General features: G+C 44.0%; 1 protein-coding gene across 1 annotated transcript; it reads left to right on the forward strand.

The window, feature by feature from the left end:
- Positions 1–14,019: 14,019 nt before the first annotated feature.
- sema6ba (sema domain, transmembrane domain (TM), and cytoplasmic domain, (semaphorin) 6Ba) lies at positions 14,020–26,427 on the forward strand. The gene is made up of 16 exons (XM_056420542.1): positions 14,020–14,134; positions 15,075–15,186; positions 15,937–15,997; positions 16,092–16,154; positions 18,313–18,411; positions 18,498–18,588; positions 18,839–18,958; positions 19,579–19,667; positions 19,747–19,964; positions 20,052–20,183; positions 20,479–20,628; positions 20,779–20,955; positions 22,206–22,346; positions 22,757–22,834; positions 24,039–24,100; positions 25,442–26,427. The coding sequence occupies exons 1-16, from the start codon at positions 14,029–14,031 to the stop codon at positions 26,425–26,427; spliced, it is 2,685 nt and encodes an 894-aa protein (XP_056276517.1). The 5' UTR covers positions 14,020–14,028.
- Positions 26,428–27,838: the final 1,411 nt, after the last annotated feature.

The following is a 27,838-nucleotide window of genomic DNA, read 5'->3' on the forward strand; positions in this document are numbered from 1 at the left end:
GCATTTTTAGTTTAGTGTATTCAATGGTTGATATTATAAATATATCGATATCAATTATAGTAAAACATAAAATTAAAAAACACAATATAAACAAAACCTGGGAAAAAAATTCAAGAATAATAAACAGTCAATTGACAAGTTGACAATAAAATCCGCTTTGTTTCATATTCAGCCCAGTGAGTCTAAATGTTTAAAACACTATCCAGAACCAGTGATATATTCAGACCCCTTTCTCAAGTAAAAACAGTAATTATATTAAATATAGTTTACATGATGCATTATTAAAAAGTAATATAACTGCCCATGCAGCAGCATATGAAGTAGTTGAAATTGACTTATTACCAGCTCTAACATTAAATAGCTGGCAATACATCTGTCTGTCTATATATATATAGATAGATATATACATATAGTATATATCAAATATAATTCCTGTTTTTACTTGAGTAAAGGATATTATTGATGCTACTATTTGACCAATACGTTAAAGCATTTATTGTTATTGCTGACAATAAGTCAATTTCAACTACTTCATATGCTGCTGCATGGGCAGTTCCTGTAATATTACTTTTTAATAATGCATCATATAAACTATATTTTATTTATATAATTACTGTTTTTACTTGAGTAAAGGGTCTGAATATATGCACCGGTTCTGGATAGGGTTTTAAACATTTAGACTCACTGAGGTGAATATGAAACACAAAGTTTATTTTATTGTCAAAAAGAACATTCTTAAATGTGTGTGCGTGCGTGTGTGTGTGTGTGTTAAAGAGAGAGAGAGAGAGAGAGAGAGAGAGAGAGAGAGAGAGAGAGAGAGAGCTCCTCCATTCATCATTGATCCACTGCAGGACTCTGTTTCAGGGGGTGTGAATTATGGGCCCCTGCTGTCACTGTGACTGCTCTGCGTTGGACATTTCACCTCGCCACTGTAAATTTAAACAGGGGATTACATTTTGTTGACTACTGATTTCAAAGCCGTATGAACAAGCGCAGACAACTGGCCGGTCCCCCTGACAGTGGACTTCTTAATACAGTCCGCAATTGCAGGATTTGGGATTTTACAAGGGTCTGAACAAAGGTACTGGAAAATAACACGCATTCTGGATCAAAGAAAACTCGCATAGGCTCTTGTATTACGTATTTAGACAACAGACTTTTTTTTCTCCAGTGGAAAAAAAAAACCTTTTGTAGTGGACTGGGCGTTTTGTACGCGCTCGGTAAACGGTGATGCTACGGCGGCGCGCAGGAACCGTAGAGGGAAGAGACAGGTGAGGTGCGGCTAAGGAGCTGCTGTTATTTCAGGGACGCTTTAGATACCGAGAGCCGTGGTATACATCACCTTTTCTCCACAGAGAGGAAGAAAAGCGACCGGAGAGGGCGAGTTGGCGACTGGCACCTGCCACCTCCTCCCTACCTGGCCATCTGGTGCGGTGAGTGTGCCAAATTGTGAGATTGAGAGATGGATATGTGTGAGGAAGAAGAGTGTGTGTGTGTGGGGGGGGGGGGGGGGGGGGATGGGACAAACAGGTATATAGCATGTGCGCAATTTTAATAGGCTATATACTGCCACTTAACGCGATGCTGCAATATCAGGCTTCTGCTCCGGTTGAGCCAATGTGTGTTTGGCACCGCATGGACCTTATTTGGACATGAAATGCTCTTTGTGTCTGCTGCGAGTTTGATGTTTTATTTGCATATTGTGAGCAAATCGTTGTTGCATATCCGTGCATGTCATTGTTCTGTTACGTGTTGATAGGTTTGAAGTGATGCCTCAGCAAAAGCAGCTCACAATACTTGTATATTACAACACTGCATTGAGCACCAAGCCTGAATTTCTTATTTAGATCACAACCTTTGATCTGGTTAGATTATAGGTCATCATAGGTGCTAAAAATGTGTCTCAGCATTTTTTATTTCGACAGATCAAGAGATGGAACAATACCCTAAAAATTCTAAAACACATTTGTCCAAAATAATTATTGCACACTTACAATAACTTATGATGTAAATTGTCCATAACCACACTCAGAACCACCCTGGTCCAAGTTAACTGCTCACTCACGTCTCAGCTCTAACTGAAGTGATTTAGTAGTTAAATGTAATTCATTGTTTACAACTGCATCCTTCACACTAAAAGCTACCAAGCTCCACAGAATGAATATAACAGCTCCCAGCTGCTGCTGTTTATTTGTGTGTTTCTGTGGAAAGGCAACAAGAGATGGGAGAGGAAAAAAAGAAGATAGAGGGAGGAGGAGAGGGAGAGAGGGAAACACAGCCGGAGAGATCGAGGATAAGGATAAAGTGTGGTAGATAGCAATCTGGCATATAGGCTACAGGGGGATAAGCAGAAGACATACAAAACAGAAAAATAAATGATGGGGCAGAAAGCTCAGAGCGAACGAGCGTAGAGGGAGAGGGGCTGCAGACAGCAGTCTGAGCGGGTGTGAATGGTCTCCCTGTTATCCCCCGTTGCCCACACAGACAGCCACACAGCAGCCGTGTGAGCAGGTGCTAACCCCACCACACAGAAACCGCAGGGAACAACAGGTGCAGCCACTGTTTCCTCCAGCCTCCCTTTAGAAGGCAGTCTAACACCCGCCCATCCTAAACATCCAGCAATCCCAAAGCCCTCCAACACCAAAACACTCCCAGCCTGTATTGAAGGGAACCAAAAGGATACTTCAATCGACATTTAGGGAAATAGCATGCAAAGGCCAGTCTCGAATAATTCAATTAGAAAATTAATTATGCCGCAAACAAAAGTTGGAGCCACTTGACGCAACAAGGCAGAAGCCGGCTGCAGGTAAAAGCAATAATCTAAGAGAGCCTTAGAGTGAGACAAGTGCCCACAGGGACATTTAATGAGCTCTATTGATCACATAGGAACCTATTTAATCACACATGCTAAGCCGCAAACAAGCCATCTCAAGCATATAAAAAATAGATTGGATTGCAGCATAATACAGCCTTCTTACAAAGAGAGTACACCGGCAGCAAATTAGTGTGTTGGGGTTGCTAAGGAGCACATTTCAAGAAATGTATAGAATGGCTGAAATTGTGTGTGTTCTCATGTGTGTCTTTTTATGTATGTGTGTGTGTATGTGTGTGTCTTTGTGTGTCTTGGTGTATCGTTGTGTGTGTGTGTCTTTGTCCGTGGTAAACGGAGTGATATGAAATGGACAGAACATTTTGGACGGAGAGATGTGACCTAACAGCTTCTCTCTCCGCTTCGCCAAGAGAATACACTGAGCAATTGACGACAGATTTCCTCTTTTTACGTCTGGTACACAGAGAGGACCATTGACCGACTGAAACACTGTGGAGACCTCAGGTGTCACTCAACCTGTAGTTTTCTATTCCTAAACTATAACAGACAATGGGATTGACGCGTTCCTTTCTGACCTGAGCCACGGGGACCCTGTTTTAAATCTACTGTGACTCGCTTTAACCTCTACTCGCTGTGAATGTCTCAGACACAGTCTGGCGATACCTCCCACTCAGTGCACTGCTGATGAGTGAATGTGGATATATACGTCCATGGTGTTTGGATGAACTTTGAAAGTAACTTTCAAAACTTGCAGTCTTAATTCCCAAATGCCCTGAAGCCACCATTCCTCTCTGCGTCAAAAAATAGGCAGGATTATTCACTAATCTGATCATAAATTAAAGCAACATTGTGACGAGAGTCAAGAGATTTGAAGAAATGCTGATTTACTCAAAAACAGCCTGCTACAGCACATTTTGAAGTTCAGAGAGTGCAGTGTTTAGGATTTAGTGTTATTCTTTAATACAAAATCAACACTTGAAAAGCGTGTTGACGTCTGCAGACCTGAGTTCAATGAGATCAGAGGGACCTAGCTGGGCATCTATTGTGTGACCTATTCCTGCAGAGTCCTCCAAGTGTGGACCTCAGGGCTATGGGGCGGCTGTAGCTCAGTGGGGTAAGGGGGTCGTCCTGCAACCCCAAGGTTGTCGGTTCGATCCCGGCTCTCCCCATTAGTTGCAAGTCGAAGTGTCCTTGAGCAAGGCACTGAACCCCCAGTTGCTTCCCGGGCGCATCACTGCAGCCCACTGCTCCTTAATAACTAAGGATGGGTTAAATGCAGAGAACTAATTTCCCCTTGGGGATTAATAAAGTATATATCTATCTTTATTGTACAGGATTAACCAAGTCAGAGGGTCAGGTGTCATGCAGGCATATTTGCTTTACTTGTCAGAAAGTAGCTTTTATCCTCAGACGGGTGTATTTAAAATAAACTCCCGAATGCAAAATATTCTGTGATGATGTGAGAGACCTTTAGGTGCCAAACTGGGCCTTTCTGACAACTCCTTCCAGTTGTTTGAAAAGGAAAATAACACGATGATAGGCACCACACAAGCTGAGGAGCTTTAGCAAATGCTGCTTTGAATTGCCTATGGTACTATGAATAAAACACCACCAGATGCATGATGTGCAGGCGAAAGTGGCGGCAATATGTAGATGCGGTTGCTGTACAGCCACACACACTGTATAATAATGCCTTGCAGTTGTTTCCAATGTAATAATCCTCCATATACTTTACAGCGGCCATGCATCTTCATCTTTATGACTCTCTATCTTCACTGATTCCTCCCCCGAGGAGCAGCCTCTTTTATGCTGCCCTTTGCACATTGTGTGAGCTGTAACAGGCTAACATGTGTGATCCTTTTGCAGTGTACTCCCCTGTCCACTGTATCACCGTAACAACACCTCTGGCTCTCCCTTATCCTCATCATCCTCATCAGGGTCGGCCAGATATGACATGCAGAGTCTATGAGTTAGTTTGTGTCTCCAATAAAGCCATTGTTTGGCATGCAACTCGTCCTCCCATTTAACCTCCTGGCAATTTGGGTGTGATTGATATCACAGCTGTTTCATCTTTGAAAGATAAAGGTAGTCTAACCTGCTATCTTCTGTGTTCTCATTTACACCACAGAATTTTAAAAAGCAAGAAAATGACCATGCACTTCATGCGTTCACTGAGACACTCACACACATCTGCGCACACACAAACAAAACACAATAAGCATATAAGAAAGCAACCTTTTCTTAAATGCCACCGCTGAAGCACTGGGCTTGTTACTTCTTTGCACGAAATGAATGAAGCTATATTCATATTTCTCAGGTCTTTGCTCTATTCTCTCATACTTTGCTGCTTTTGTTGTCCAACAAATTCAGCCAGCACCTAAGCCAACGCAGGCTTTAGTTATGGCAGCTTAGCTGGAGGGATTTGGAGAACTTTTTTATTGGGAGATAAAGGCGCATCCGAGTCTTTTGTCTCCCAGCTACGCAAGATGGTTTTGTTGCCTGATGAAGCTTTGTTGTGGTTAATCTTTCTCCCTCCTTCATCCGGTTTTCTCACCATCCCTTCTTTGCAACAAAACACAACTTTTGTCTTTTAATTATGGCTTTTCATCTGGGGCCCAGTCACAACTGAGGGGAGAGGAACAAAGTGTAGCCAAAACACAATTATACCTGTGAGGAGGAGAGACAGCTCTCAGGGGAGGGGTCGTCTCCGCGTACGGGTGTGTATGGTGTGAGTGCACTCACACGTCAATCCACAAGCAGGTTCTCTGGCATTTTGATTGCTGTGTGTAGACCACCTACTGTGAGCTGTGATCCTCTTGGCAGGCTTCTGCCAAAAGAGCTATATTTACCTTACCGGTGATCACGGCACACAAAGAACGACAAGCTGAAAATATGAGCTACTTTTCGGCTTTAGTCTCATTCTACGTCACCGTAAGAGAAGCCACGAACAGGGTATGAGATATATGGTAATGGCTGCCACGTTAGCTCAGCCTGTTTTGCATAGTCTTTGTTGAAAAATGACAAGCAAGGAGATGTTGGGCCGTCAGTAAACCGTGGAAAACCCCAAAATAATGTGTTTGTCTGGCATGACAATTCATTTATATGAAAACACAAATTCTCAAGCGGTAAGATGATTCTGATCTGTGCTACATATTAGAAAAACACAGGTTATCTGAAGAAATACTTAAGCATGTAAAAAGATGCTCACCAGAGTCAGATATCAGGGACTAGCTGCTACAGTACAAAGTGCAGCATTAACACTGAGACAAAACAGAATAACAGCGAGTACAATTCTCAGATTGAAAGCCTCCATCACTGTTGTGTTATTAAGACTGCATCTACACTGCCGCCGTACGCACTGGAGTGTGCGTGTGTTCAACTCTGTGCTCATAGTGTGTGTCTGAGTGCGTGCACTGCATACTCATGCGCTCGCCTCCAGCTCAGAGCTGTGCAGTGAATGTATATGTGCTTACTGCAGTCAAACTCTGGTTAGTAACGTTTGCCCTTGCTGCAGCTTTGTACAGCACCATCAATGTGTGTGTGGGGGGGGGGGGGGGGTTGCGCGTGTGTGTATGTGTGCGTGCATGCGTGTGTGTGTGTGTGTGTGTGTGTGTGTGTGTGTGTGCGTGTTGTGTTCATGTGTCTCAGTGCAGCACCAGAGCGTTACCTGTTTTGAAGCCCAAAGTCATTTGCGATGTTTGATTGTTTTGCACCTGCGTTTCCGAGCCGTGTGTTCGTGTTGGTACATGTCTATTAACCATAAGCTGATAACTCTCTGCATCCATAGGCTTCTGTGTGCCTGTCACAACTAGCAATTTGGCTTTAGGCAGAAGCCCTGATTGGAGAAGAAGTCTGAGGGGAGATGGAGCTCTCCCTGGCTACACTCCAGCTCTGTCCATCCTGTTTTAATTACCTATGGCGCTCACCCAGGGGAATATCTCCCTTCTTCTCTGTATCTGTATCTTCGCTCCTCTCCTCCTTCATCTCCCTTCTCACCCTGCGCTACCATCTTCTCTTTGCAGCTCCCCCTTTCCTCCATTCTTTCTATATTTTTCCCTTTTCATAGATACGCACACATAACCTGCGTCAAAAGCCTATGCAGAGGTAACCTTTGCATTAGCATATAGAAGACCGTGTAGATCGAATTGTATTTTAGGATATCTAACAGCAACAGACAGATTCCCTTAACTCGGATTAGACCTGCTCTAAAAAGACCGACAGCCACTTGAAGGAATATCGCCTCCACCTCGATAAGATAAAGACTTGACTCTTCTGCTGGAGAGAGCATGATGTGTGTGTGTGTTTGTTTGTGTGTGTGTGTGTGGGGGGGCATGCATATTTGTTCTTCACCGTGTTTGTATTTGAGTGCATTTGAACAGGTCCGGCTACCTGAATACATACCGATGTGTTTGTTCCTCTTCACTTCGACATGTTTTCTTAGACATCATGGGGTTATAACGGTATTGGTATTTTTATTTTTAATACCACTAATAAATATTGCCACAGCAACCATTCTGAACTCTGAGCCCCCAGTTACCTCAACGGCATTTACCAACCGAGCTTTTAATCTTTAAAAAGTACTTCAGTGAAAAGTGAAATTTATGGAATGGTTTGATGTTTTGGGGAATTTGCTCTGATACCACTCTCATATGGGAAAACAATTCACACACAAATATTCCTTTTACAAGGACGTTAAACATTGGAGTTATGAGCTATAAACACTGTCATCACTAAATACTTGAAGACTGGTGGGCCAAGTACACACAGATCTTAGAATGTGACTTTGTATTCATGTGATTAATGTGTTTGCTGGACCTTCTTTAGACCAGCTGAGCGCTGACACCAGTGTGAAATAACTATTTCCTTCATGAATACTGATTTAAAAAGGAGAGAAAATTCACAACATATATTTTTTCCAGTCAGCACAACTGTATTCTTTCTAATTTAACTTTTTAAACTTCTTTTTTTTTGGTGGTGAATGAAAGGAAATAGATGTACGACACCAAAGAGCAATCCTTAATGCAAGCTCCAAAAAACATCCTTCTTTACAACATAGTCGAAACGTCTGTTAAATGCCCACAATGCACCTCAAGGGGTTGTTGATGGACATGTGATGATAGAGGTACGTTGTGGAGTCAAACAATGTTAATCTGAACTTTTACTACGATATTAAAGCTCTACTGGATTCATCACTGCACCGTATTACGGTCACATTTTGTTCACGGCCTGTCCATTTTCAGTGGAGATCTGTTTTAAGTCATTACTGTAATGAAGCTGTCGTGCTTGTGGGGTGGTGTCTTGAAGTGTGAAGGTGACCCACTTCTCCAAGTTTAGCCCGTGTCTGTGTTTCTACCCTCAGGCCATCTTTTATTCCAGGCTTTAGCCCGCATACCGTCTTCAAGGAGCAAGTGTTACAAATGAAGAGCCGTGAAGGATTCTAACTCAGCACAGTCTTTGTGTCGATACATCATATCTAGTTTTAGACTTTATGTTTAAATTTCTTGATGCGTCTGTTTCAATTTTGCAAATCAACCAACAAGTCATAATAATTAAGGAAATGATGAATGCTTTCTTTTGACAAAGAGCATCACTTAGAAAGAGAGATTTCACACAGTCTTTTATGTGTGAAATTATTATTTTTTTAACAAAAAAATGTAATTTAATGAGTCTGAGTGGGTTTACATAAATACAGATGATCACCGACTTAGCTTACAGAGAGTCAGCTGATATATTACATTGTTGAAGGGGAAACCCCACGTAAAGAAGAGCCGAGCAGTAAATATATCTCTTCTGAGCAAATGTGTAATAAACGTATTGTTGAGTTTTCAATGGACATATTTCACTGTTGACATATTGATTTCAAATGAGCGATACTGTCTTGCCAGCGTGTGGATAATGGGGACACAAAATGCTTGCAGCTCCCCCATCCCCCTCCTGAGAAAGGGGGACTCCCAACCCCCAGACATCTGTGACGAATGTGTTCATGCACACGCGTGTGGACGTACATTTGGGATTCGGGTTAAAGCTCAAGCGAACGCATCGCTGTGTGCATTCTCACACACATGTACGCACGTGTGTGTTACAGGGCGAACCCGCCCTGCTTTCACGTCCACTGCAAGAGAACATCTCTGCCGAGCTTTGCTATTGGTTGCTACGGTAACAAAGGCACAGAGTGGAGTGGCTGCAGCAGCTAGGGAGAGATAGAGGGAAATACAGACAGATAGAGGGAAATACAGACAGATAGAGGGAAAGACAGACAGAGGGAAAGACAGACAGGCAGAGGGGAAGACACACAGGCAAGGAGAAAGACAGACAGATAGGGGGGAAGACAGACAGAGGGTAAGACAGACAGGCAGAGGGGAAGACAGGCAAGGGGAAAGACAGACAGGCAGAGGGAAAGACAGACAGACAGGCAGAGGGAAAGACAGACGGACAGAGGGAAAGACAGACAGACAGGCAGAGGGAAAGACAGATGGACAGAGGGAAAGACAGACAGACAGGCAGAGGGAAAGACAGACGGACAGAGGGAAAGACAGACAGACAGGCAGAGGGAAAGACAGACGGACAGAGGGAAAGACAGACAGACAGGCAGAGGGAAAGACAGACAGACAGGCAGAGGGAAAGACAGACGGACAGAGGGAAAGACAGAGAGACAGGCAGAGGGAAAGACAGACGGACAGAGGGAAAGACAGACAGACAGGCAGAGGGAAAGACAGACGGACAGAGGGAAAGACAGACAGACAGGCAGAGGGAAAGACAGACGGACAGAGGGAAAGACAGACAGACAGGCAGAGGGAAAGACAGACGGACAGAGGGAAAGACAGATAGACAGGCAGAGGGAAAGACAGACAGGCAGAGGGAACGACAGACGGACAGAGGGAAAGACAGACAGGCAGAGGGAAAGACAGACAGACGGACAGAGGGAAAGACAGACAGACGGACAGAGGGAAAGACAGACAGGCAGAGGAAAAGACAGGCAGACAAAGGGAAAGACAGACAGGCAGAGAAAAAGACAGACAGGCAGACAGATAGAGGGGAAGACAGACGGAGGGCGATTGTTGACGAGGAAAATATCAACATGAACGGAGAGAAGTTCTTTTCCAATATCTATCTCACACACATTCATCCACGCACACTCACACACACACCCACACCCACACACACACACACACACACGCATACACTCACACACTCACACATCAAAGGATTAATGCATTGCCGTACTGTAGTTGGTTGCAGTAAGTCATGACTCGAGCCTTTCGACCACAGCGGGCTGGGTTGGGTTGAGCTGTGCATTTGTGCCTCCCGACGGTCCGCTGGGGCCTTTTGTGTTCGTGCTCCAGTGTTTCCTCGTGGTCAGTAAATGCTGCTCAGTGCAGACAGGGATGTTGCTTTTTACTTGGTCTCTGTTTAGCAGGATGAGAGTGTATTGATTTTTACTTGCTTTAATAGTTAAGATGCCTGATGCTAACATAAGCATGTCCAATATACACTCAAGGCCACTGAGGCACTTTACGGTGGAATCATGGGTAAATGTGAAATACATATATTTCATATAGTTTGTTGACATATTGTGGGGCTGTGTAGAATTTCCCAACATGCTGTTCAACCCTGATCGTTCCTGTCGGATCAGCTGTGGCAGGTGAATGAGAAACACACTGGAGAAAAAGACTTGATCAAAAGGAGCTCATTCCCGGCTGACGAGGACGAAGCATATGAACAAACTGATAACAGGCGAAAGCAGGTGATTGTGCGTCTTCGGATGACCTGCTGATTGGTTAATGATGTGAGTGTTAGCAGGTGATTTGCTAATGGGGTTATTGCCTGATGAGGGTAGATTACACTACATGCGTCCCATGATAACCGTGTCAGTGTCAGACCATTTAATCCTATCACACCAACAAGACCTGACACAAATACATAACACCCTCGCTTCTCTCCACTCGTCTCTCTTACCTTGATGTCATGACACTCATTCTGTCACCGGCAGTCTATTTATTTTTTTAATGGCTTGATGAGCTGCACGCCGGTATCAGGGGGTATCTCTCTCACTTTGTTTAAGTCTTTTACTAAAACCTTGTCCGTCTTTTATCTTTCATCCGTCTGTTCTGTCTTCTGGCTCCGCAGGGAGAACTCAGTCAGAACCCTTGTGCGTCGAAGCGTTGCCCCGAACCACGTTTATAGCCCGAGGCATTCAAATGACTGCCTTTCGTCATGGCCCTGTCCAGCAGCAGAGCTCTAATATGCTGGCCGTGGCCCAGATCTGATGGTTTATCTTATAGATCAATAGCCTTAATCAATGCACATTCTAACGAGGAGGCTACGTCAATGGTAGACCGCAGGCCTCTGGTATGTAGCATGTGAAGGCTTTTTGCAAGTGTGTTTGTGTGTGAGAGCGAAAAGAACAGAGCGTGGAAGGAGAGAGGGACGCCCCGCTTCTCGCTTTACTTTTAGCAGAGTCACTGCAGGTGTCAGCCAGAGACTCATCATGTTTGGTTGTGGGCTACTTAGTGATGACATCCATGTGCATGTGATTCATAATTCACATGCTTAGTGAATATGAACACGTGAAACACATTTCTGTTTTCAACACAGGCAAAATATCTGTTTATGAGTGGATAGGAAAGAGTGTTAGATGTTGATTGGACAGTTTGGATGTCTTTTTGGGGGTTACAGGGTTGCAATCTTAGTAATGTACATTTTTGTCTGAATTGTTACTGTTCTACATCGCCCACAGCATTTTATTAGTCTATATTAGTCAATTCGTTTTCAACATGGCACTATTAAAAGTCAGGCAAATCATCCAATTGTTATCATTGTCATTCTGCAGTACATGGATGAATGGACAGTTCGTAATTGGATTAATTTGATACTGGAGGAAATTTATGGGACAGTTAATTGCTTTCTTCTTGGCTATATATCAACCTAAATGTCTGCCTTTTCAAATCAAATTTATGGACGTTTATTACGTGACAGATGGAGATAATGATACTCTCAGAAACAGTAAATCACACTGAATCATTATACGTGTTTTCAGATTTTACTACGTTATAACTCTGAGAAGACGCAGTGGGATTTCATGGTGCAAACCACAAACATATGATGCTTAAGCTCACTGGAACACACGCTTCATTTAATTATATGCATCCTTTTAGTCCACGCAAGACAACAGAATTTAATTTGAGGTTTGATAATCTCATGAAATGGCCGTAATGAAATGGGGCTGACCCCCTACACCTGACTCAATCAGTTCTAGTTCAGGGAATCCCAATGTAGATTAAGATTAAACAAGCCTCCCACCCCCCTCAAGGCTGTTGCAGTGCTTTTGATGAGGAGAGGGCTCAGAGATGTCAAACCTGCAATCTCCGGGCTACAATTTTCTTTTGAAGTGGCCCCCAGTGTATCGTCTGCTGAGCCACATCGTCTCACTGATGTTGTCAAACAGCTTGCCACTCAAAGGCATGCACAGTCTGTGCTGGCAACACTGGTGCATGTGCATATGTATATGAGTATGCGCTTCAAATAGCAGTTGTCATCACCTTGGCAACCAGCCCATCACCTACCTCTCTACCTGGTGTTCAGTCTTTGTGAAGAGGATTTCTATCTGGAACAGACGAGCTGAGAGGTATAAAGAAAGAGAAATGAAGGGAGAAGGTAGGTGATGGAGGGAGAGCGATGAAGGATGAAAGGGGGTTGGGGGAAACATTGAACACGGTATTCCGGTTGATTTGAGGATTTGTGTTTTCATCAAATATAGTCCAGGTTTTTAGCACTTTTTAAGAAACCCAGGAGTACTCCGCCCTTTTTGTTCTCCTCCCTTTATTTTTCTTTCCTCTCCTTTTTCAAAGTACATCAAAGACAGTGTAGCTCAGCCACAGGAATTTTGAGTACATGCATAGAAAAGCTTCTAGAATTTCAAAGTGTTTGATGGCTGCTACAATTTATTACTGGTTGTAACTCATGTGCAGTGTGTTATTCCCCTGTCTTGGTTTTATAGATGAATGAGATGTTGATGTACAGCAGCACAGCTGGTTTTTGACCGTTTGACCCCTCTATGTGGGGCCGCCCAGTTTTGTCTCTACCTAAATGTTTAAATATTGGATGGACTGTCATTACATTTTTAACAGATATTCATGGATCCCAGAGGATGAATCCTACAAACTTACCGTCAGTGATCCCCTGACTTTTCACCGCCATAGGATCAACATTTGTATTTGTTCAGTACTTTGGTTTATGAGCAAATAACTGCATTAGTATTGACATTTCTTTTGGCCACAGCTGCAACATTTCTCTTTGTGTTGAATGGTAAGGAGCAAATTTAAACTAAAATGGTGAACATGGTTAACATTAAACCTACTAAATGCTGATGTTAGCATTTAAGTAAAATCAAACTTATATTGCCACACATGTTCACAGCACAGCACGCAGGGATAGTATTCCTTTGCATTTAATCCATCCTAATATTAGGAACTATGTGCAGTTAGTATACAATGCCGGGGGAGCGGTTTGGGGGTCTGGTGCCTTGCCCAACGGCTAGCGTGGCTGTAGACTATTTTTTTGTTCATGTGTGTGTGTGTGTGTGTGCACATTTCGTGCACAGTGTGACCTGTTGTGGCCTCTTAACTGAACACCAAATAATTTGTTCTCCTCTTTTCCTTGATTTTTTAGAGCATTCTTGACTTATGACCTTTCGAAAGACAAAGTCCAGCTTCCCCGAGTCACTCCCTTTATCTTTTCTTATACTCCCTCTAAAGACCAGCTATTCTTTTTCTGTCACACATTACCAGTAATATATCCTCCATATGTTCATACAGAAATACAATCCAGTGAAGGAACATTATCCCCCAAAGTGGCTTTGTAATCCTGTGACTGGTTTGTCTCTTGGTGTGTTATATGACTGTGAGAATCCCAATCGCTTCCAAATGTTTGACAATGAGGGGACAGTTGACAATAGAGCCCCATTGTACCAGTGAGCAGACAATAGAAACCCATCAGCTCCCTGCTGAAGCCAGGTTGGTGGCTGCAGTCACCCTGCTGCACGTCTGACCCTTTCTTCTTGCACACACACACACACACACACACACACACACACACAATCACACAAACACACAGACACAGTTGACGTGATGTCATAATGGATATAACGCTCATATTTGTCTCTCCCCTCTCTTTCTCTTCAGTGCCTGTGTGTTGCTGCCATGGCGACCATTGCTCCACCCGTCACATTTATTCTCCTGCTGCTCCAACTGGCGGGTGGCTCATTCCCAGAGGAACCCAGTCCGCTCAGCTACATCCCTGTAGAGGGTATGTTTCCTTCCTGCTGTGTGTGTGTGTGTGTGTGTGTGTGTGTGTGTGTGTGTGTGTGTGTGTGTGTGTGTGTGTGTGTGTGTGTGTGTGTGTGTGTGTGTGTGTGTGTGTGTGTGTGTGTGTGGGTGGGACTGTATGTGCAGCGTTCATGATGAATGGCTTCATGGCAGTGGTGGAAATCGGGGGTCAAGGGTCAACGCTTGTGTGTGTGGAGCGGCTTTCTAGCTACCCAGGCATACAGATAGATGAAGAGACTTCACTCTGTCTCTCAATGGCTGTATTGTAGGCTGATAAATATCAGAGAGATAGAAAGATGTAAAGACAGAAAGGAAAGAGAGCAAGAGAAATTATTGTTATGGATTTTGAGAGGCCCAGGAAGATGAGAAAGTGTGAGACGATTGGATTGGAGGGGGTGATACAAGAGAGAAGGTTCAGGGAAGAGAGAAGGGGTGGAGACAGGTGGAGATGGATTGCTACGTCCTCCTCTCTCCCTCCCCTGCAGTCAAGGACAATGAGACGTTCTACCAATCTGTCTCCTGATGATGAGGGCTCCCTGTGGAGACCGTTGTCCTCCACTTTAAAACTTTCTCATACTCCGATACTGCAACTTTCTCTCTCCACCTCATCTGCACTCTCCCACTTATCTGAAATGTAGGGAGGAGAGGGAGGTAATTCCTTTTTTATGGTAAAATTACAGTCATGGTTGCACACAGTTTTTGTCATTATGGAGCTGTATGCATCTACAAAAGCAAAACAAAACACACTAAGAGGATAAAAGTGTTTCAGTGTACTTATGCTGCTCCAATCATCTGTAGATACTATTCAAATTACGCTTATAGACATTTTGAGGGTAATATAGAATGACTCGCTCTGTTATCAACTCTCAAAGTATCCTTCAGCGAGTCTTTAACTCTGCTCCACTGTGTGCTCATGTCAGTTGTGCGGAGGTATCCAGTGTTCTTGGGCCGAGCTCATCGTTCAGCTCAGAGACAGGATCTGCACGTCCAGACGGTCCTCCAAGTCAACCGCACGCTCTACATAGGAGCCAGGTAACCAACGGCAACCACATCCAACTGTGTGTTACTGACGTGTTCACATTAATATCCTTTTGCTCTTCGTTTGATGCCTCAGCTTCCATCTGCTGTCACTCTGCAGAGGACATTTTCTGTTTCTGTTTGTTGTCGCGAGTAAGCATTTAATCGTGTTGCTAAATGCCAAGTGAAAGCTGTTTGTTCACATTACTCTAATAAATTATATGAAATAGTGAACTGGAGTAGCAAATAGTGGTCCCTTGGCCAAAATCTGGTTCTCCTGCAAGATCATTTGGCATAAACGTGAAAAAACTGAAATAAATTGTATAATCAACCTCATTTAAATGAAACCACAGAATTCAAACTTAGTTATAATTGCACTGCTTTAGCAGGTTTCAACAGATTTGTGTCATGAAAAACACAAACAGATGGCAGTCGAACAGAAATGGTGTGATAATAAAAGAAATTCTAAGGCAACAACAACAATAGAAGAACTTTAACTCTAAATGAGTTAGACCACTGTTCTACAAGGAGTATTAACATTTAAGTTGCTGTCACTCTGTAAGCCTCCCAAATGAGAAAAATAGCATCTGCTGTGGGATAAAATCATAGGACAAGATGATTCTGATTACACAAATAAAACATGTAAAAAACGGATTAAAACAATGGTAAAAAACGGTCTAATTGCTAACCCCTTCCCTATTGTTTACATTCTATATCAGACACGTATAGTAATGTATTGGTCCTGATTTGTTGTGTATTTTGTAGAGATGACTTGTACAGAGTGGAATTGGATAATATGGCAGGTGATGAGATGTTCTACAGCAAGGTAAGACACACAAAACCAAACATGCACTTACAACTGAAAATGTACACAAACACACATCAAAACTGATTCAGACTTCGCTGTGTTCCTTTGGCAGAAACGAACATGGGAATCCAATAAGAACGACATTCGAGTGTGCCGGATGAAGGGAAAACAAGAGGTACAGTGCTTGTACACAGCACTCTGAGACGTACATGCATCAACAGCATCAATCCTATCACAGGCATGGACAGACACTACAGCTGTTATAGAAACCTTATTTCCTTCGGGTGCACCTGCATATGGTATTTACACAAAACCTTATTAGCTCAGTGAATCGTTGCCCAGGCCGAAAGATATCCATGAAGCTTGAAAGCCATTGTCTTGTCCTTCATATACTGTATATCTCATCCAGAGCCTGTGGGGAAGAAGATTGGGGCAATTATGTATGTATATGAAATGATAGATCACAATGTTTTGGGATATTAAAGGTATGTGATACAATCTAGAGAAGAGAGATATTTGATGGGATGGTAGCTTTCTTGACAGGGTGTAACCTAAAATATAAGTTTGATTGTATAATTTTAGTATTGCAATGAGCAAAATCCAATCTGGGCAGATCTCGTGAAAAAGAGAAAGAGGCCAGAGGAAACCTAATAAAGCAAACTGAGCAGAAAGAGTGACAGCCTCAGGGAGGAAACAGTAATTGAAATCAGTTGAGGAAGAGGAAGGGATTGGATGTGTGTAGGTGGAGGAACAGTGGGGAAGAAACACATCAGGAGAATTGGGCAGCCACCGGGTAGCAAGGAAGAGCCAGAGAGACAGCGGAAGGAAAAGATGTGTCGCTTCAGAGAACACAGACGAAAGCTGAAAATATGTATGAGCAAAACAAGAAGTAATGAAAGGAAGAAGGAAAAGAAGGAAGAGAAAGATGTGCCCAAGGTAGAGAGATGGCGAGAGCATAAGAGGATGAAGACAAAAGATAGGAGGTTTAAGCTTCAGCCCACTAACTCACATAAAGAGATCAAATTATAAGGCTCAGGTTACATGATGCAGCTGAGAATCATCTGACATATAGAACCCACAGAATACTTTACAGTCTTATCTTTTAGGCCAGTGTGCATATTAAGTCACGACAGTCCAAAAATAAACACATTTCACAGCAGACACTTAGAAATGTGTTTGCCATCGTGTGGAAAGCACAATGGAACTACTAATATTAACGGTGGAAGCAATATTTGGAAACAGACTGAACTGAAACACCTGTATGGAAGCATCCATCACTAACCATAACACTTCACTCATATGCTTTCTGGCCGAGAGATGGATAAGATTCATACCTCTGAGTCATGTCTGTACAGTAACTTTGTAGCGAGAGCCAGAAGCTGATTGGTCCAGAATATATAGGTACAAAATGAAAGAGGTATTTTTGCACCTTATTTTATGGCTTGCCAAATGCCAATCAAAACTGTTTTTTACACATCAAATGTGGAATTTTTCTCTCGATAATATATAATTTTCTTTTCGGGAAACTTTGAGAGGGATTTTTATGGACATTTGCCATAGTGGGAATAACAACAACAAAAACAACAACAACGGAAGCGTTCTGTTTCCGTTTGTGGTCCAAGGAGTATTGACTCATCGTATTTGAGCAGGCGTGGTTGAATGCAGTTCAGCAGTCCGCCAGGAGAGCGAAAAAGACCGAAATTAAATCTCGGAACTCACTGGCTATTGTCTGACAATGATTTAGCTTTTTATTGTTTTAAAATCAGCTTGTAAACTGGCTGAAGAAAGTTTCTCTCACACATTGTCTCTCAACTCCAACTCCGATTTTGCATCTCAAGTTGATAATCAGACTGTAAACAATGAGCAATGATCGAAGAGTAAAGTAGTGGCCTGGATATACACTGGCTACATACACCGCAATGCTCGCATTATCCGAAATTGAGCCGCTTGCTCCCAGGGGCCGCTTTGAGACCAATAGGTATGGGTCCAAATAATCAATCATCAAGGTTTATTCCAGTTCCATCAGTTATTTTTCCTATCTTTGAATTCATGCTATCAGACACTGAGATGGAGGAGCTGACCACCGTCATCGCGTTTCAGTTTCAGTAGCAGCAGCTCAGTGAAGACAGCTGTACAGTCCTGTCCTGTTGTTCCTCCAGATGGAGGGCGGTTGAGGGTGTTAGGGATAGTTTCATACTGCAGTGTTCATACTTCACCGTTGCATTATTATTGCTCTGAATGGTAGTTTAAAATGTAGTTTTGGTTCAAAGCTGTTGCCCTGTACCCGATTGTTTCCTCCTCACTAATCGTTTCCTTTGTGATTTTCTCTGAAGGGAGAGTGCCGTAATTTCATCAAGGTGTTGCTCAGCCAGCATGGTGGCCTGTTTGTATGTGGGACAAACGCCTTCAACCCACTGTGTGCCAACTACACTGTTAGTATCCATCTATCTGTCAGCCGGCCACTCTCTGCGTGCTTGCCAGTTTGTTTATCTGTCTATATAAATTTTTCTTTTTGCAGAAAGACACTCTAGAAATGGTGGGAGAGCCTGTCAGTGGGATGGCACGCTGCCCTTATGATCCGCGACATGCCAATGTGGCTCTATTTGCAGGTAGTATCTTCAGTTTGCACACTAAAGAATGAAGAATTTAGGGTTTCAGACTCAGTGTTAAGCTCCAGACATTGAAACGTCTGTGCCCTTGTATTTACCTTTACAAATGATTCATGGTCAGACCTCTCGCTGCATTGCTTGTTTTCTTTTAATCTTCCTGACCTTGTGCTATCTCTCCAATCTGTAGTTTACTCTTCTTCTTCTTAATCTTCTCCTTTCCTCTCTCTCTCTGCTTCTCTCTCACCCTCAGATGGAAGTCTCTTTACTGGCACTGTGACAGACTTCCTGGCCATCGATGCGGTGATCTATCGTAGCCTCGGCGACAGCCCCGCCCTCCGCACGGTCAAACACGACTCCAAATGGTTCAGAGGTACTTTTAGAAACAGTAACATTGAAAAGACTCTCCTGCGTCAGACACCTGCAATTGATAATACCGAAACAAATATCAGTAACCATCACTATTATTTGCAATAGTTTACTAAAAACTGAAATTATTGCGGCAATATTTTTATGGAGCTAAATAATAACCAAAAATAATAAAAAACCTACATTTAATAGATTAATTTGACACTCGGATGTGATGTATTTAGGTTAGTTTGGCGGTTTTAACAGAGTGAGTTTATGAGTATGTGAAAAAAACAAGGCGGGGCAGGTCAACGCTGCAACTGTGCTAGATGAATAAATGATAAATAATATATATTGTCTTGTCCAAGATAATAAAATTAACAGGATATGAATATTTGATGAGCAAGCCCCGTGGACAGCATCGACCCATTTAGATGTGACTGTTATTACAGCTCCATGTCACGGGCCCCGGATCGTTACTTTTGGCCCCCAGCACTGCGTCGCTACTGATCTGTATATGTGTGTGTGTGTGTGTGTGTGTGTGTGTGTGTGTGTGTGTGTGTGTGTGTGTGTGTGTGTGTGTGTGTGTGTGTGTGTGTGTGTGTGTGTGTGTGTGTAACTTTGTTTTCTCATAATATTTTTCAGAGCCCTACTTTGTGAGCTCCATGGAGTGGGGGCCTCATATTTATTTCTTCTTCAGAGAGATGGCCATGGAGTTTCACCATCTAGAGAAGGTGCTTTCTCTCTCTTCCGTTCTTCTTATTTTATTCCATGGTCCCTCTATTCTTCTAACCCGTGCTTGTTTTATCCCAGGTGATGGTCTCTCGTGTGGCTCGTGTGTGTAAAGCAGACCTGGGTGGCTCTCAGCGCGTCCTCGAGAAACAGTGGACCACATTTCTGAAGGCGCGACTCAACTGCTCCGTGCCGGGAGATTCACACTTTTACTTCAACCTCTTGCACGCCACAAGCAAAATCATCCACATGCAGGGACGAGACGTCATGCTGGGTCTCTTCTCCACGCCACCTAACAGGTACAGAGATGCAACCAATGTGCACACAAACAAGCACCAACGCTATACCCTTCTCATCACGCTCTTGTTGTTGTTTTCTGTTGGTAGCATCCCCGGCTCTGCCGTGTGTGTGTTTGACATGCAGCAGCTCGCTCACGTCTTTGAGGGCCGGTTCAAAGAGCAGAAATCCCCCGAGTCTATTTGGACTCCCGTGCCGGACGATGCGGTGCCGAAACCGAGGTATTGTTATGCAAAGTGTATGTGAGCCGTTCTTGGTCCAAATACTGCAGTGCTGCTTTACTGAGCATCTGTCGACATATATAGTCCACTTCCTCCCCTGCTATAAGCTCCAGATGTCAATCACACAGCAGCTTCCCTATTCAGCAAATATTCTCATACAGGCTCCAGCAGCCGCTAAAAGAACTCCACTGGCTCTTTTCTTCTTGCTCTTTCTGGACTCCTATCGCTCTCTCCATCCTCTTCCGATCTGTCCATTCCTCAACTCTCACTGTTCTGTCTCTTTCTCTGTCTGCAGACCAGGAGGGTGTGCAGTGCAGGGATCCAGATATAGCTCTTCCAACATGCTGCCTGATGAAGTACTGAACTTTGTGAAGACCCACCCACTGATGGACGAGACCGTTCCACTCCTGGGGCACAGACCTTGGGTGGTCAAGACTATGGGACGGTACGCATACTGACTCAGTGTTTGATAGTGTCCATGCAGAACTTTTTATAGCATAACAAACTGAAGTGTAAATGTGCATCATAGCTTATAGGAAGGGTAGGGGGGAAAGGCATGATTGATTGAATATGGTTTCCCTGTTGATGTGTCTAGGTACCAGCTGACAACCATGGTGGTGGACACTGAAGCTGGTCCCCATAAGAACCGCACCGTCTTGTTCCTGGGCTCGACCCGAGGAACCATCCTGAAGTTTCTGATCATTTACAGTGGAGATTCTGTCTCCCACGGCAGTGTGTTTCTGGAGGAGGTGGAAGGATTCAACCCAGAGAAGTGAGTAGGAGTCGAGACGTTTCGTTCTTGATCTTCATTGAAATGTTGTTGCAGGTAGATTTGGTCTCTACATGTGGACTTTTTTTGACGCGCAGCTAATAAAACTTATTTGACCGTATCTGTTACAGTTGTGTTCACAACTATAGTAAGAGTTGGATTTTAAGGTTGCATCTATAGACTGTTTATAATAAGTGAAGGCAGGTTTGTGGACTGCTTGTAAGCCTCGAGTTCAGCCTTTTGGCCGTCGCCATCTCGCCGTTTTACAACCAGAAGTGACACAAGAGGGTGGAGATAAATACAACCCAACGCTGAAGCACTGAAAACAAAGATTTTAGGCGATGAAATGATACAAATATTTTTCATGAACTGAAAACACACTGTGAACGGGTTAAAGTTCCAAGACAAAAAAAACCTGATGACTCGCAGACCGGAAAGCGCTGTGGTAGCGACCTGTCAGTCACAAGGTAGCCACACCCCAATGCATACCCTGCTCTATGGTCGATTTCACTCTTAATGCGACCATCATTTACTAAATGAACCACATGTAATAATGAAGGAGACTTGAAACCAGCAATTGAGACCATGAACTAATGTGTACAATGTTTTTCGTTTTTTTTATAAATTCACTGGGAAGTCGGAAAATGTTCTCATAGACTTTCATACAATCAGATTTATTTTTGCAACAGAAGAAGTAAGTCACCCCCTGATGGTTATTATAAATAATACAAGTTTAAGGCACTGATGCATTGGCTTCCCTTTTTCAGATCAAGAGGTTGTCGCCTCGTTGCCGTTCAGCTCTATTGGTCTTCATGATGAAAATAAAAATATTTTTATTGTTGTTGTAATCATAATATCTACAAACTGTTCCTGTTTTGAGGTTTTCCAACTTTTTGAAGCAGCAAAAAGCCATTATAACTTAAATGTGTATTATTTGTATTATGTATTACTGTGATGGACCTGGTCAGAAAAAAAGGACTTTTGGCTTCATCCACTGACAGTTTACACAAAAGAGAGTTTATTGCTTCACACCACACAGCTCTGGCTCCTCGGGGCTGTGTCTGAGCAGGCCGAGATCAAACAGTACTGATTGTGTGACTCTTTGTATAAAGGTTAGGTCATGAGATGTTGTCACTTGAGCTACAGATGAGGCCTCTGACCCTTTGAGGCCAAAGGCTGTACGTCGTCTTCTCTCGGCTGGCTCCTTACCCTCTGTTTCCCGTCTTCACTCTTCTGTGTCGTGCTGTCTCCAGGTGTGGGGAGGACTCTCCTCCGGCTCGTCAGCTCTTGTCTCTGTCGTTGGACCGGACCAGTCACACTCTGCTGCTGGCCTTCCCCTCCTGTCTGGTCCGGATGCCCACATCTCGCTGCCACCTCCACTCACGCTGCATGAAGTAAGTGACACACTGTCACCTGTTGTTGTCTTGAAGAGTGTTTTTCTTCCCCTCAATGTTTCTTTGTATGATGATTTGGGATGAATACCAGATGAGGATTCATCATTTGACCAGTGATCCATAACATATGAAAACAAATGATCAAATAACAAATTGAGATCATGAGTCAATAGAGACAACCAGCGGTTCATCTTTTCGGGTTTCAATGGCTCCCTGTGTCTATTTACCTGTTAGCTAGATGTACAATAAACAAGCTAACTCCATGCAAATACATATAGCTGTAACACTTTTTGCCCAGTTTGATTTTCTCTAAATTTCCCAAGGAGAGTTTCCTGCTAAGAATGATAGAAATGGCCACTCTGAAAATCAGGTCAGTACTTTCTAAACTTGTTATTTTCATTGCCGTGTAGGAGTTGTCTCGCCTCCAGGGACCCGTACTGTGGCTGGACCCGAGGCAGCACCTGCTCCTTCCTGAGACCAGGCACACGGTGAGCACCACACACACACACACACACACACACACACTCCAACATGTACACACACACATGCAGCACACCTGCTATCTAAAGACTCAGAACAAGATATTATATGTGGAGAGTTTTATTGGCAAAGTTACAACATTCCTGTATGCTGTACATGAGAAGGTCCGGCAAGTAAGCTAGTATTGAATATGGACTTTATCGGAGATAAATAAGGAGAATAAATGCTAAACAAAAGCACTGTGTTCTTGTAGTTTGAGTGATGTAGATTCAAGCTCTCATGAATGCAACACATATGTAAGAAGACAAAAGAAACAGAAATAACATACATATTGTGCAGAACGACATTTGTTGGTCAGTAATGCAAATGAAACTGGGGGGAAATGTAAGAAAATATTAAGAAATGGCCAAACACATTCAATGTTCTATAGTTACATATAAGAAAACACTAGAGTGGTACATCTATAAGGTCATAAGGACATATTAAATGATATAAGTCAGTTAAGTGAAAAAGGTTTCTTTTTTGACTTATTAATATTTGAGGCTTTCATTGTAATTCCATGCAGTTGGTCTTTTTCCCATTTCCATCAAAAAGTTTAAATAAAGCTGTACAATAATGGTAAAATGTTGTTATGAATATGTAAACATGTATTATTTATTTCAATATAAGCTAATTAAAACAGTAAGGATGTGTTGGTGTATATTATTTTATTTAGCATGAGCTATAGTATTAAATACCAACCTTAATCAATACAAAATAGTTGAAACATTATGACTATCATTCTTTTATAAATTCATATTTCCATAAACAAAATGAAGATTTATTGGTATAGTCAAACATTGTACGCAGTATCGCAATTCTTCCTGTGCCTGACCCTGACCTCTGACCTCCTTGAGGGATGATAGTAAAGCACAAGGAGAAAATCAATAGTGTATCCCATTACACTGGCTGATGCATCAATATGTGCCATATCACTTTGATTGCTAACTATCAACAAATGTCCCCATTAATGTACAGTTTGCATGCAAATGTGAACATGTTCATGTCGCATTTATTTCTATTCTGTTCTGTAAACAGTCGTCCATGAGAGATGACACACTGTGACCGTATATAATGAATTAAAGGCACTATAATTACATGTTTCCTACCGGGTGATGTTTGTATAGAAAGAGAAATATTGACATCTGAAGTGCTGATCTGTGTGTGTTGCAGGCTTCCTTTTCAACAAGATGTGGAATATGGAAACACCACCTCCCATCTAGGCGACTGCGATGGTAGGTTGCAGCACTATGACATTTATGTTTATGGCTGTGTGCAGCGGATTGAGGGCAGACGCCCCCTAGTGGCTGAATCCCTCATTACACTTATCTGCTTGTCACTGAACATTTTGTTCTTAAAAAAAACAACTCTGATCCTGTACTTCCATGTGAGATCAAATGTAAGACAATTTCTGGAATTGAGCACATTTTATATGATTATAGGTATAATGGGATTTCCTCCCCAGCTCAGCAAGATCCACTCAGCCATTATATTAGCAACGGAGTGTTTTGGTGTCTTGTTTTCAGAGCTGAATCAGGTGGGAGTGAAACTGGGATTTTGGTTTCAACCTCACTGCTTACAGGTCAAAACGCTCCGAGTGTGAGACGGTTTAATTAGGGAGGGAGAAGTGTAACTGCTGGTGGACAATAGTCCTAGACTGCGCGATGCAGCATCCTCCAGGTCACCAGGCGGTGTTCTCTCAAAGCTGAACATCTGAGAGAGGAATGACCGAGGGTAACCGGGAGGAGGCTGGAAGAGCCGAGCATAAAATACTGATGTCACCTCTGTTGTGAGGCTCAGATGTCACCGCAGCAGTGCGAGAGGGGGCCTGAGATTGAAAATAAAAGTACTTTCCTCTAATGCCGATTCATTCTGAACTGTTGAGCCTGTTTTAGGCCCATTTGGGTTTTTTAAACACTTGGGTAGATCCACATTTTCAAACAGGAAAAAAATACCTAGCACATTCCACGCCTTTATCAAACTCATTTGTTTTAAAGATGTATAGGCTTCTTGTTTTGAACCTGCACTTAGAAACTGATAACAGTAGAAGTCAGGGAGGCCGCGCTCTAATCCGAGTGGTGAATGTGCAGCAGAGGCCGAGCCAGGGACCGGCATGTGCTGCTGCGTCTGCAGATGGGAGTGATTAGAGCTGGGTGGAAACACTGAGGTAATAGTTTTGCTCCGAGGAAAGACTCACTGACCGGCCTGCAGGATGGAAAGTTGTGAGGTGGAGAGGAGAGAGGAGAAAAAGAGCATCAGCTGCTGTGGTCTGAGCTCTGCTGATGACAAGTGCAGGCCTCTCTGAACCGGGAGCCGGTGGAGCCCCAAGGCCTGACTGGAGTGAAGCTCCTTTTAAAGACAATTACTCTATAAAGCTGAACCCCATGTTCACCAATTATAAGTGTTATTGCAGCTATTGATTTATTCTATCTTGTGAGGAGGAAAAACACAGAGTAGCAGAATAGCACAGTGGTAATGATCATTTAAAACTGCCCCCTGTGGACAGACATCGGGAGACAGTTTCCTTCGTACCGTTCCACTAAATGTCATCTTTGTAATCGTGTCTTAATCTTTAGGAATTCTGCAGCAGAGTTTGCTGATTGAACCGGAGAGCTTGGTCTCCCTCAACCTGCTGGTGGCGTCTGCTGTGTCCGCTTTCACCATCGGGGCGGCGCTCTCTGGCCTCGCCGTCTGCTGGATCATGGCCCATAAACCTACCAACCGTCGCCACGGCAACACCTCCCAGTCCTCTATCCAGCGGCGTGAAAGAGGCCTGCTGAATAACGGCGCTGACATGGGAGGCTCCGTGCTCAGTGTGACACGACAGGGAGGTGGGGACCGCCCCTGCACTCAGGGCGGGGAAACCCTGTTTGTCATGCCCAACGGATGGGTGAAGTCAGGAGAGCTCGACCCGGGTTTCCTGCCAACCCCGGAGCACACGCCCCAGCAGAAACGCAGAGGCCTACGACTGTCCGACTCCAACTCTGGAGGGTGGGACACCAGCCAGACGTACCTGGGGGGCGGCTCAGTCGGTCTGGGCTCTCCCTGCCGCATTCCCCCCTCCGTCTACCTGACCACCAGACTCTTTCAGCAGGGGGGAGGCGGGAGACACAGTGGTGAGAGCCGGGTAAATGATATGCCACGCCAGCACTACGTCTGCCTGAGCAGGCAAGAAAAAGGAGTGAAGGGGACGCCCAAAGCCCCTCTCCGGAAATCCGCAGGAGAATATGTATACCCCATGACCCCCCAGGACTCGCCTGAGCGCCGGAGGGTGGTTTCAGCCCCCAGCGCCCCCATGGGGTATGGCGAGCCGCTGCCTTTGCGCTGGCCGGCCCCGGAAGGATACATCCTAAGCAGCCACGGCATGGTCCCCGTCCCCCAACCTCCACCCACCATGCCCGTTCCCAGTGGCCAGACCTACATGTCCCAGCAACACCCCCCCGGGCTGAGCAGGGCTCTGCTGAGAGGGGCCCTGGAGCGAGGGGAGCTGGGCGAGCTGGTGGATCTCAGCCAGCTGATGAGTAAGAAGAACTGCAGCGATAGGACTCAGACTGGCCAGTGACTCTTGAGAAAGTGAAGTGGATGGGAGCGTTTCCATGTCTGAAACTCTCTTTTTTAATTTACATAGATCTCTCTTCTCTCTCCCCTCCTCATTCTGTCCATTCCCATCTGCCTTCCCTTCTCTTTTGCCTTCATCTTTATTTGTTAGTCAACCCCTCTGAGCTCCTCTGTCGTTGTTCCAGGCGTCGCCCCAAGAGGAGTCTCTCTCTATGACTGGCTGCTGGGTCTGCCACTCATATCCTGGCTCACACTAATTGGTCAGATGGACTGAGGTTGTTGCTGTGTCTGCATTGCAGAGTTGCCTCCGTCGTGCTGCTACTCAGCAGCTGCAGGATGAGGGAGGAGAGAGCATGTCGAGGAAAGAAAGAAGGAAATGATAACAGCAGAAAGGGGGGCAGAGGCAACAGAGACAGAGTTGGACATGGCACTTGGAGGCTGTGCAGATTAACCGAGGCCGCAGAGCTATAGAAGCGGGATTCCTTTTGCCTCCCTTATCTTGGATAACAATAACAAGACCGCCCCCCCCCCTCCCCCCCCCCCCTCCCCATCTGCTCTCTGCTACATTACCTGTTGGTCTGATTGCGAGGTACTTGAAGTGAAACCGAGAAATCTTTGCACCGTAGAAGCTGCAGGTGACTCATCAGACAGAGAACAGACTGTGAACACAAATGTATGATGGATGACGAGGAAACGCAAAATCCTCTATTTTTCTTCTTTCCTCTCTCTCCTCCTTGCTGCACACATACAGTCGATGCAGAGATGTTTTTGTACAGGTGACGGAGGGGATTTAGTATTCAATGTGTACGAGAAGCACACGCGTGCCAAATGCCTCTAGCCTGTCTCAAAGGGATATGGGACCATAATTCACGTCTTGGGAGAGCAGAGAGCGGGACTGACACGTCAGCACTATTTCTGCCAACCGCATGGTCTCTGGAATGACGGCATCTTAGCCGCCCATCGCTCTCTTCGTTTTCCTCCTTACGCACCATGTACTCTTAGATGATCAATTATTCCACGAGGACGTCTGGGGAGATTGCACACCACAACTGGACCGAAAGGAAGAAAGAGAGTGATTTAGAGGATTTATAGTAAATGCACTGTAATATACGAACACCTTGTCCTTCACTGTCACTTTAGGGGTTTTTTTTCCACAAACAAACACACACTTTTATTAATGCGGAATTAGAGAACACAGTCCGTTTTTACTAGGCAAAATGTCCACCTGAGCCCACAGTGGGTGACGGTCACACGGACGTGATGAAGTACAAAGTGACAGTTACAGTCGTGGTGATGATTGAAACCTTTGGCCTAACGCAAAGCCAATAGGGTTAATGGAAATGTTGCCAGCAGGCAAATGGGACCATATATTCAGCCCGTCAAACTGTCCAGTGCTACAAAATGGTCGGCGTTTA

Source organism: Pseudoliparis swirei, chromosome 8 (assembly GCF_029220125.1).
Source record: "Pseudoliparis swirei isolate HS2019 ecotype Mariana Trench chromosome 8, NWPU_hadal_v1, whole genome shotgun sequence".
Lineage (NCBI taxonomy): Eukaryota > Metazoa > Chordata > Actinopteri > Perciformes > Liparidae > Pseudoliparis > Pseudoliparis swirei.